Source organism: Heteronotia binoei, chromosome 13 (assembly GCF_032191835.1).
Source record: "Heteronotia binoei isolate CCM8104 ecotype False Entrance Well chromosome 13, APGP_CSIRO_Hbin_v1, whole genome shotgun sequence".
NCBI classification, from domain to species: domain Eukaryota; kingdom Metazoa; phylum Chordata; class Lepidosauria; order Squamata; family Gekkonidae; genus Heteronotia; species Heteronotia binoei.
The window spans coordinates 6,260,837-6,271,959 of record NC_083235.1 but is presented as its reverse complement, the minus strand read 5'-3'; the positions used below and the strand labels follow the sequence as shown (position 1 = coordinate 6,271,959).

The 11,123-nt window shown below is 52.2% G+C and overlaps 1 protein-coding gene across 1 annotated transcript in view; it reads right to left on the bottom strand.

Annotated features, from left to right (window-relative positions):
* Nucleotides 1–8,450: 8,450 nt before the first annotated feature.
* CDC37 (cell division cycle 37, HSP90 cochaperone) overlaps nt 8,451–11,123 on the bottom strand; it is a 172,201-nt gene continuing 169,528 nt past the window's right edge. Inside the window, exon 8 of the mRNA XM_060253471.1 lies at nt 8,451–9,030. Within this exon, the coding sequence (XP_060109454.1) occupies nt 8,878–9,030 (153 nt within the window). The 3' untranslated portion in view covers nt 8,451–8,877. The remainder of the gene's footprint in view (nt 9,031–11,123) is intronic.

Here is an 11,123-nt window from a genome sequence, read left to right as displayed (position 1 = left end):
CTGGCTATTTTGTGGGTGGCGTCCAGGTGCCATCTGGAATCATAGAGTTGGAGGGAACCCCCAGGGTCATCTAGTCCAACCCCCTGCACAATGCAGGAAACTGACAAACGCCTCCCCCTAAATTCACAGGATCTTCATGGCTGTCAGAGGGCCATCTAGCCTCTGTTGAAAAACCTCCAAGGAAGGAGAGGCCACCACCTCCCGAGGAGGAAGCCTGTTGCACTGAGGAACCGCTCTAACGGTCAGGAAGTTCTTCCTCATGTTGAACTGGAAACTGTTTTGATTTAATTTCATCCCACTGATTCTGGTCCTGCCTTCTGGGGCCACAGAAAACAACTCTGCACCATCCTCTATATGACAGCCCTTCAAGTATCACCTCTCAGCCGCCTCCTTCAACCTTTCTTCATAAGTCTCCAGACCCCTCACCATCTTCGTCAGCCTCTCTGGACTTATTCCAGCTTGACTAAATCCTCCTTAAAATGTGGTGCCCCAAACTGAACACAATCCTCCAGGTGAGGTCTTACCAGAGCAGAGTAAAGCAATACCATCACTTCACATGATCTGGACACTATACATCTGTTGATACAGCCTAAAATCGCATTTGCCTTTTTAGCCACTGTATCATACTGCTGACTCACGTTCAACCTATGGTCTGCTAAGACCCTTAGATCCTTCTCGCACAGACTACTTCCAAGACAAGTCTCCCCCATCCTATAATGAGGCATTGGAGGTTGGCAACGCTCACTATCTGCCAATTTCCTGGCTCCATAAGCGAAGAAGAAGAAGATGATGATATTGGATTTATATCCTGCCCTATACTCTGAATTTCAGAGTCTCAGAGCGGTCACAATCTCCTTTACCTTCCTCCCCCCCCCCACAACAGCCACCCTGTGAGGTGGGTGGGGCTGAGAGAGCTCTGACAGAAGCTGCCCATTCAAGGACCTCTGCGAGAGCTATAGCTGACCTCTACGAGAGCTACAGCTAACCCTAGGCCATTCCAGCAGCTGGAAGTGGAGGAGTGAGGAATTAAACCCGGTTCTCCCAGATAAGAGTCCACGCGCTTCACCACTACACCAAACTGGCTCTCTTCCTTCCCCACAAAAGACACCCTGTGAGGTGGGTGGGGTTGAGAGAGCTCTGACAGAAGCTGCCCATTCAAGGACAACCTCTGCGAGAGCCATAGCTGACCTCTACAAGAGCTATAGCTGACCTCTACAAGAGCTATAGCTGACCTGAGGCCATTCCAGCAGCAAGTGGAGGAGTGGGGAATCAAACCCGGTTCCCCCAGATAAGAGTCCGCACCCTTAACCACTACACCAAACTGGCTCTCACCAAACTGCATTGCAACAGGAAGCCCCAACCCATTTGTGTGCTCTGATATGCTGGAAGGCACCAGAATCTACCAGCAGCCCCAGAATTCCCTAGATTCCAGAATTCCAACCCAGCAGTGCATTTCCTGCTTCACCCTTGCGAGTCTGAACAGGCTCTGTTGAGAGGAACCACCAAGAGGCAAGTCCCTCTGTACTTGGCAAAAAGGAAACAGAAGGGCTCTTTCCAATAATAGACCAGACTTCACGGGGAAGGGGAAGCAAAAGCCACCAGAAGAGGAGGAGGAGAGATGGGATTGGAGTTATACCCTTCCCTGCCTCGTCCCACAACAGGCAGCCTATGAAGCAGGTGGGGCTGAGAGAGCTCTGAGAGAACAGCTCTCGAGAGAACTGGGACTGGCCCAAGGTCACTCCAGCTGGCTGCATGTGGAGGACTGGGGAATCAAGTCCAGTTCTCCTAGAACATAAGAGAAGCCATGCTGGATCAGGGCAATGGCCCATCCAGTCCAACACTCTGTTTCACACAGTGGTAAAAAAAACAAATGCCATCAGGAGGTCCATCAGTGGGGCCAGGACACTAGAAGCCCTCCACTGTGCCCCCCCCCCCAAGCACCGAGAAGACAGAGCATCACTGCCCCAGACATAAGAACACAAGAGAAGCCATGTTGGATCGTGCCAGTGGCCCATCCAGTCCAACACTCTGTGTCACACAGTGGCCAAAAAACCCAGGTGCCATCAGGAGGACCATCAGTGGGGCCAGCACACTTGAAGCCCTCCCACTGTGCTCCCCCCGCAAGCACCACAAATACAGAGCATCACTGCCCCAGACAGAGAGTTCCAACAATATGCTGTGGCTAATAGATTAGAGTCCACCTCTCTTAACCACTACACCAAACTGCGGGGAGGAGGAGGAGGAAGGCTGAGAAGTGCCCACAGGGCGTCTCAGCAGTGAACATGCTCCAAGTTGCACCTCTCCCTCCCCACTGGAAATCGGGGGCAGGGGACAGAACTCTGCCAGGGGCAGCAGAACCCACAGTGCCGGCCCTGGAGAGCCCGCCACCTCCCGAGGAATCCTTTTACATAAGAACATTAGAGAAGCCATGTTGGATCAGGCCAATGGCCCATCCAGTCCAACACTCTGTGTCACACTGTGGCCAATATATACACACATACACACACACACACACACCTATATATATACTGTGGCTAATAGCCACTGATGAACCTCTGCTCCATATTTTTATCCAATCCCCTCTTAAAGCTGGCTATGCTTGTAGCTGCCACCACCTCCTGTGGCAGTGAATTCCACCAGGGTTGCCAACCCCCATATGGGGGCAGGGGATCCCCTGGTTTGGAGTCATCAGAAAGCGGGGGAGAGGAGGGAAATATCTGCTGGGCACTTCGTCATTCCCTATGGAGACCGATTCCCATAGGGTATAATGGATTGATCTGCAGATATCTGGGGAAGGCTGTTTTTTTGAGACAGAGGCACCATGTTTTCAGCGTAGCAGCCGGTGCCTCTCCCCAAAATACCCCCCAAGTTTCAAATGGATTGGACCAGGGGGTTCAAGTCTATGAGCCCCCAAAGAAGGTGCCCCTATCCTTCATGATTTCCAGTGGAGGGAAGGCGTTTAAATGGTGTGCAGTCCCTTGAAATGTGACGGCCAGAACTCCCTTGTTGAATTCTGTATCTTCTTGTGTGCTCGCTGCGCCTCCTATTTTGGTGTCATCTGCAGATTTCGTGAGTAGGCCCTCCACACCCTCATCCAGATTTCTCAAAATATCGAAAAGCCCGGAAACGAGCCCTGCGGCACCCCGCTGGACACCTCCTCCCATTCAGACGAAATGCCACTGTGTCCTTTATAAAATTTATAGCTCTGCTACCTGATTTGAAATAGCTATACACATGGCCCAGCCCGACATGGCCCACCCACCAAGGTCTCATTTATATCAGATCCGGCCCGCATAACAAATGAGTTCGATACCCCTGCCATAGGGTATAATGGAGATTTGACCTGCAGGTGTTTGGGGCTCGGGGCGGGGGGGCTGGGATTTTAGGTACAGGCACCAAATTCCCAGCATGGCGTCCAGTGACTCTCCTCAAAGCACTCTCCAAGTTTCAAAAAGCTTGGACCAGGGGGTCCAATTCGATGAGCCCTCAAAGAAGGTGCCCCTACCCTTCATTATTTCCAAAGGAGGGAAGGCATTTAAAAGGTGTGCGGTCCCTTTAAATGCGATGGCCCTTTGGAGTTCAATGACGCTTGTCAACCTTGCTCCTGGCTCCGCCCCCAAAGCTCCCTGGCTCCTCTCCCAGTCTCCTGGCTCCACCCCCAAAGCCCCTGCTCTACAGAAATCCAGTTAAACAACATCAACAGCATTCCGTCGGTCCAGTAAGCTTGTCGTTCGATCAAGGAAGGAAATGAGGTCGGTCTGGCAAAACCTATTGGGGACAAATCCATACCGACTTCCCCGGATCACCAGGAAGTACTTTAAATCAGGGGTCCCCAACCCTCGGTCTGTGGACCGGTCCAGGTCTGCGGCCTGTTAAGCAAACGGGCCGTGAGTTGTATAATTATTTCATTATACATTACAATGTAGTAATAATAATATTAAGACGACATTGGGTTTGTATCCTGGCCTCCACTCTGAATTTCAGAGTCTCACAGCGACTCACAATCTCCTCTACCTTCCTTCCCCGCAACAGACACCCTGTGAGGTGGGTGGGGCTGAGAGAGATCTCCCAGAAGCTGCCCCTTCAGGGACAACTCTGCGAGAGCTATGGCTGACCCAAGGCCATTCCAGCAGGTGCAAGTGGAGAAGGGGGGGAATCAAAACCGGCTCTCCCAGATAAGAGTCCGCACGATGTGAATTTAGGGGGAGGTGTTTGTGAGTTTCCTGCATTGTTCAAGGGGTTGGACTAGATGACCCTGGAGGTCCCTTCCAACTCTATGATTCTACACTTAACCACCACACCAAAATATAGTGCACAATTGTATCATCCCAAAACCATCCCCCCCCCCCCCCCCAGTCCTTGGAAAAATTGTCTTCTGTCACGGCTGGGGCCGGGTCAGGCAAAGTCCAGAGGCAGGCCGAGGTCTGTAGCCAGCAAGCAGGAGTGTCCGAGGTGCCAAATCCAAATCGCTGTGCAAGTATCGCAGGTCCGAGGTCCAGAAGCCGAGGTCAGGGAGTCCAGAAGTCAAAAGCCAAAGTCAGGGAGTCAGGAACCAAAGTCAAGCCGGAGTGGATGCTAGGATGTCAGGGAGATGACTAGTTGCTTCCACAAAGCCTCCTCCCAAAGCCCACAGCTATATAGCCCTCTGCTGGCTGTTGCCCATTTGGGCTAATTGCTGGCTCTGGGAGGCAGCCAGGATCCTGTTACAACTCAAGCATCCTTGCTCTTAGGAAGGCCAGAATCCTCTCAAAACTCAGGACGCAGGGAGCGTCTTGCTTGTGAGCGTGCCGCCCTCCTCCGATCCCTGAGGTCCTGACGGAGGCGGTCACGCACACGAGCCACCCGAGAGGGCGAGGCAGGGGGGCTGGGATCTTCTTCAGCAGGAGGCAGGGGTACTGGTGCAGGTGGCAGGGGTACAGTTTCCTCGGCAGACTCGTCTTCCTCTGCAGGGTCCCCAGCACCCATGACATCTTCCACAAAACCGATCCACTGTGCCAAAAAAGGTTGGGGACCGCCGCTTTAGATGTTTGCAGACGGACACCTTTAAAATCTGCTCCCTGGATATCTTCCCTTGAACAGAGGTCAGGCTGTCCGGCCTGAACTGCTTGCAAGGGTGTCTAGAGATGCATCATGCAGTCCATGACGGACATCATCGTAACCTATTCTTAGACCAGCCCTGACCTGGCTATGGCCCAGGCTGGCTGGATCTCATCAGATCTAGGAAGCTAAGAAGAGTCAGCCCTGGTTTGTACCTCGATGGGAGACCACCAAGGAAGTCCAGGGTTGCGACGCAGGGGCAGGCAATGGAGGGCTCCTATCAGGCCCCCGAGCAACCGGCTGTCATCTGCTTCCTTCTCTCTCCAAGCCCTGCCTTGGATGGCCCACGATAGCCCGATCTCAACAGATCTCAGAAGCTAAACAGGGTTGGCCTTGGGTAGTCTTCAGATGGGAGACGGCTAAGGAAGTCTAGGGCTGCTACGCAGAGCCAGGCAATGACAAATCACTTCCGCTTAGCCAATTTGGTGTGGTGGTGAAGTACGCAGACTCTTATCTGGGAGGACCGGGTTTGACTCCCCACTCCTCCACTTGCACCTGCTGGAATGTCCCTGGGTCAGCCACAGCTCTCTTATCTGGGAGAACTGGGTTTGATTCCCCCCTCCTCCACTTGCACCTGCTGGAATGGCCTTGGGTCAGCCAGAGCTCTCTTATCTGGGAGAACTGGGTTTGATTCCCCCCTCCTCCACTTGCACCTGCTGGAATGGCCTTGGGTCAGCCAGAGCTCTCTTATCTGGGAGAACTGGGTTTGATTCCCCACTCCTCCACTTGCACCTGCTAGCATGGCCTTGGGTCAGCCAGAGCTCCGGCAGAGGTTGTCCTTGAAAAGGCAGCTGCTGGGAGAGCCCTCTGAGCCCCACCCATCTCACAGGGTGTCTGTTGTGGGGGAGGAAGATAAAGGAGATTGTGAGCCTCTCTGAGACTCTGTCCTTGAAAGGGCAGCTGCTGGGAGAGCCCTCTCCAGCCCCACCTGCCTCACAGGGTGTCTGTTGTGGGGAAGGAAGGGAAAGAAGATTGTAGGCCAGTCTGAGATTGTCCTTGAAAGGGCAGCTGCTGTGAGAGCCCTCTCAGCCCCACCCACCTCACAGGGTGTCTGTTGTGGGGGAGGAAGGGAAAGGAGATTGTAAGCCGCTCTGAGACTCTGTCCTTGAAAGGGCAGCTGCTGGGAGAGCCCTCTCAGCCCCACCCACCTCACAGGGTGTCTGTTGTGGGGGAAGAAGATAAAAGAGATTGTAAGCCACTCTGAGTCTCTGATTCAGAGAAGGGCGGGGTATAAATCTGCAATTCTTCTTCTCCCACCCCGCCCCGGAAGACCCATTATAGCAATCCTAATTTTTTTTAATAAAGAGGACGATTTTTATTTCAAAATTTAAAAGATTTTCTGAAGCCAATCCAGTTTGACTGTACACTTCCTGGCTGTGAGAGTACCTTGCTAGGGATGAAGGATTTAACAGCAATTAATTTTAAAATTATTTTCTGGTATGCTTTTTTCATGTCACGCTTTCCCCTCTTTCTTTGGGGCAATTTCTCCGTATGGTCTCTACTATTATTTGACCTTTTCAGGCCTTCGTATCTCTTCTTCCATTTGTCTTAGCTGCTCAGCCAGTTTCTCCTTTCCCCATCCTTTCCTTTCCTTCTGCTATTTCCCCTTTGAATCCTAAATTTAATTAGTATACCCTGATAAACTCAGCTGGGCTTCCTCCCAAGAGAGTTGTTGTTGGGCTGCAGCCTTACAAAACAAAGGCATCAGACAGCCATTCTTGAAAGTAAAAAGACTGCTTTAAACACACACACAGAAATAAGGCAAAGAAATCATAAAAAAAAACCCTACCATCTCCCACATTGTGCAGGGTCTATGGCAGGGTTGTCAAACATCTGGCCTGGGGGCCGAATTATTGGGGGCCCCTGGAGGGCTCCTATCAGGCCCCCGAGCAACCGGCTGTCATCTGCTTCCTTCTCCCTCTCTCTTGCTTCCTTCTGCGTAGCGCCTTGTTTCACAAGGCTTGCTCAACGAGACAGAGCAAATAGAGCAAAACCTCTCTTTTCTCCATTGGCTGAGGCGCCTCCCTCGGGGAGGAAGGGCGAGCTTGCTTTGACGGGCTACCACAATCGAACAGCACAGCTGCTGAGCCAAGCCTCTCTTCCTTCTATTGGCTGAGGCTCCTCCCCCCCCCTCCTGGTCCCCTGCGGGAGGGAAAGAGCCAGAGCTTCCTTTGCCCGGTTCCCTGGATCCCATGGGAGAAATACAAAGAAAGCACTTTTACGACAGATGAGTGCTAATGTTTCAAGCACATTTTAAAGGTTGTTTTTTAAAAAAAAATCTTTGTGTTTGTCTGTGACCTTTATAAAGTTTATATCTCCGCTGCCTAATCTTAAATAGGCCTCGCCATACAAGGTGTCATTTATGTCAAATCCGGCCCTCCTAACGAACGAGTTCGACACTCCTGGTCTACGGTGTATGTATCAAACCTGGCTACTGAACCTCTGCTGATCCACATGGAAGTCAAGAAATGCCGAGACTGAACTTCGATTTAGCGCTTTCTTCCTGGCCCACCCTCCGAGACCTCTGGAAAACAAGAAACTGCCTTCAACTAAAGCAGACCGCTGAGGTCGATCTTTCCTACAGAGACTGGCAGCAAATCTCAGGGGTCTCAGGTCAAGGTTTTTCCCATCGCCTCCTGCCTGGTTCGTTCTAACTGGAGATGCTGGGGGATTGAACCTGGGACCTTCTGCCTGCCAAGCAGAGGCTCTGCCACTGAGCCAGGGTCTCAGGTCAAGGTCTTTCCCATCCCCTCCTGCCTGGTCCTTTTCAAATGGAGATGTCAGGGATTGGACCTGGGACCTTCTACATGCCAAGCAGAGGCTCTGCCACTGAGCCAGGGTCTCAGGTCAAGGTCTTTCCCGTCACCTCCTGCCTGGTCCTTTTCAAATGGAGATGGCCGAGGATTGAACCTGGGACCTTCTGCCTGCCAAGCAGGGGCTCTGCCACTGAGCCAGGGTCTCAGGTCAAGGTCTTTCCCATCCCCTCCTGCCTGGTCCTTTCAACTGGAGATGCTGGGGATTGAACCTGGGACCTTCTGCATGCCAAGCAGGGGCTCTGCCACTGAGCCAGGGTCTCAGGTTAAGGTCTTTCCCATCCCCTCCTGCCTGGTCCTTTTCAAATGGAGATGCCGGGGATCGAACACAGGACTTTCTGCATGCCAAGCAGAGGCTCTGCCACTGAGCCAGGGTCCCAGGTCAAGTGTTGGGTGATTGAATATGGAACTCTTGCAAAGCATGCGCTCCACCCATGATATTCAGACTTCCCGCCCCGCCCCTCCCCTCCCCTCGATGCCTGAATGAAGCAAAACAAACGGTCTGATCCTCTGCAAGACAAGATGGCGGCCCTGAGAATCTTCAGCTATTTCAATCTTTTTATTTGCTCGACAGCTTGAGACGATCATCAAACAAAAAGATATTAACAGCGCGTTGGTAACTATGACAAATGACCGGCATCTCCACGGCGTGACGGAGAAGGCAGAGGTGCCGTGCCGAGCCCCCCCCCGGGGAACCCTCACCGTGCCACATGAACCCCCCCCCCAGATGAAAAACAGGACTTCCGTGGCTGTCCCGGCAACGGAGGAGGGCTCGAGGCGGTGGGGGAGCTGCATCGTGGTGAGCGAGAGGGCCAGTCAGGAAAGCGGCTCACACAATTCATGAAGTGTCTACACTGGCAAAGCACGTGATCGCCCAACGGTTTGGAACGAAAGAAGAGAGAAAAGAAAAACGAGGTCGGCAAGAGGCGCGGGGGGCCAACTGCTTTATGGACCGCCGGCCGCTCGCTCACGGGTTTCCTTTGTCCTCCTCGCTGCTCTCCCTCTTCACTTCCTCATAGGCCCCCTCCTCCTTCTCCCCTTTCTCGGCGCCTTCTGCCGTGCGGGCGTTTGGCACCCAGAGGCCGGAGTCGATGCAGCGCTGCATGTGGCGTTTCGCTTCCTGAAAGGGGAGGCAAAGAACGGGTTGACTTAGAGGCTAGATGCGCCTCAGGAAAAGCCCAAACTGGGATTTGTTAAAAGACGGGTTATGAATAGGTGTCAGAGGGCATATAACACTGGAAAAACTAGCAAAAATGTACCCAGGGCCATCCAAGATAAGAACATAAGAGAAGCCCTGTTGGATCAGGCCAGTGGCCCATCCAGTCCAACACTCTGTGTCACATAAGAACATAAGAGAAGCCATGTTGGATCAGGCCAATGGCCTCTCCAGTCCAACACTCTGTGTCACATAAGAGAAGCCATGTTGGATCAGGCCAATGGCCCATCCAGTCCAACACTCTGTGTCACAGAAGAACATAAGAGAAGCCCTGTTGGATCAGGCCAGTGGCCCCTCCAGTCCAACACTCTGTGTCACATAAGAACATAAGAGAGGCCATGTTGGATCAGGCCAGTGTCCCCTCCAGTCCAACACTCTGGGTCACATAAGAACATAAGAGAAGCCATGTTGGATCAGGCCAGTGGCCCCTCCAGTCCAACACTCTGTGTCACATGAGAACATAAGAGAAGCCATGTTGGATTAGGCCAATGGCCCCTCCAGTCCAACACTCTGTGTCACAGAAGAACATAAGAGGAGCCATGTTGGACCAGGCCAATGGCCCATCCAGTCCAACACTCTGGGTCACACAGTGGCCATAAGAACATAAGAGAAGCCATGTTGGATCAGGCCAATGGCCCATCCAGTTGAACACTCTGTGTCACACAGTGGCCAAAAAACCCCAGGTGTCATCAGGAGGTCCATCAGTGGGGCCAGGACACTAGAAGACCTCCCACTGTGCCCCCCCAAGCACCAAGAACACAGAGCATCACTGCCCCAGACATAAGAACCTAAGAGAAGGCATGTTGGATCAGACGAGTGGCCCATCCAGTCCAACACTCTGTGTCACACAGTGGCCAAAAAAAACAGGCACTATCAGGAGATCCAGACCCCAACCTCTAATTCTTTTAATCTGCTAAAACCATTTTTGCCATTTTGCATACTAGCTCACTGTCCACTCTCTATATAGATAGGACTGCTAATTCCATCCCGCACTACTGCCCGTCGAAGTGTGCTTTTAGCACACATAAGCTTACATTCCCGATAAAACTTGGTTGGTTTTAAGAGGGCAACCAGACTCCACCTTTGTTCTGTTGCTTCAGACCAAGACGGCTGCCCACCTGGATCTAACTTTGATGCCAGGAGCTCCTGAAGTAGAAATTTTGCTCACAAGATTCCATGGCTTAGAGCAAGGGTGTCAAACTCTTTTGTTACAGGGGCTGGATCTGACATAAAAGAGACTTTGTCGGGCTGTGTCGTGCCAAGCCATGTGTATACCTATTTAAGATAAAAGCCGACGAACACAACTAAAAGATTTTTTAGAAATCACTTAAATTAAAACATGCTTAAAACAGCACTAGTTGGTCTTAAAGGTGCTTTCTTTGTATCTCTCCCATGGGATCCAGGGAACTGGGCAAAGGAAGCTCTGGCTCTTTCTTTCCTTCCCCAGGGGACCAGGGGGGGGGAGGAGCTTCAACCAATGGAGAAAATCGAAGAGGGGGAGGAGCCTCAACCAATGGAGAAAATCGAAGAGGGGGAGGAGCCTCGACCAATGGAGAAAATCTAGGTTTTCCTCTGTAGCTCCTGTGCAATTGAGCAAGGCTTGCAAAGCAAGCTGAGATGCAGAAGGAAGTAATTTAGAGGGAGACGGAAGCAAAAAATAGCCAGTTGCTCGGGGGCCTGATATGCCCCCCCGGGCCGCATGTTTGACACCCCTGGCTTAGAGTGAGCACTGTGTGTGACTGAAGGTGACCCGCGACAACTGATCAGTGGCTGGCTCTGTCTCCTATGACAGCTGTTCTGAGGCAGCCACTTTGTGTCCAAACTCCTAAGGTGGCTCAGTGGTAGAGCATCTGCTTGGGAAGCAGAAGGTCCCAGGTTCAATCCCTGGCATCTCCAAATAAAAGGGTCCAGGCAAATAGGTGTGAAAAACCTCAGCTTGAGACCCTGGAGAGCCGCTGCCAGTCTGAGAAGACAATACTGACTTTGACGGACCCAGG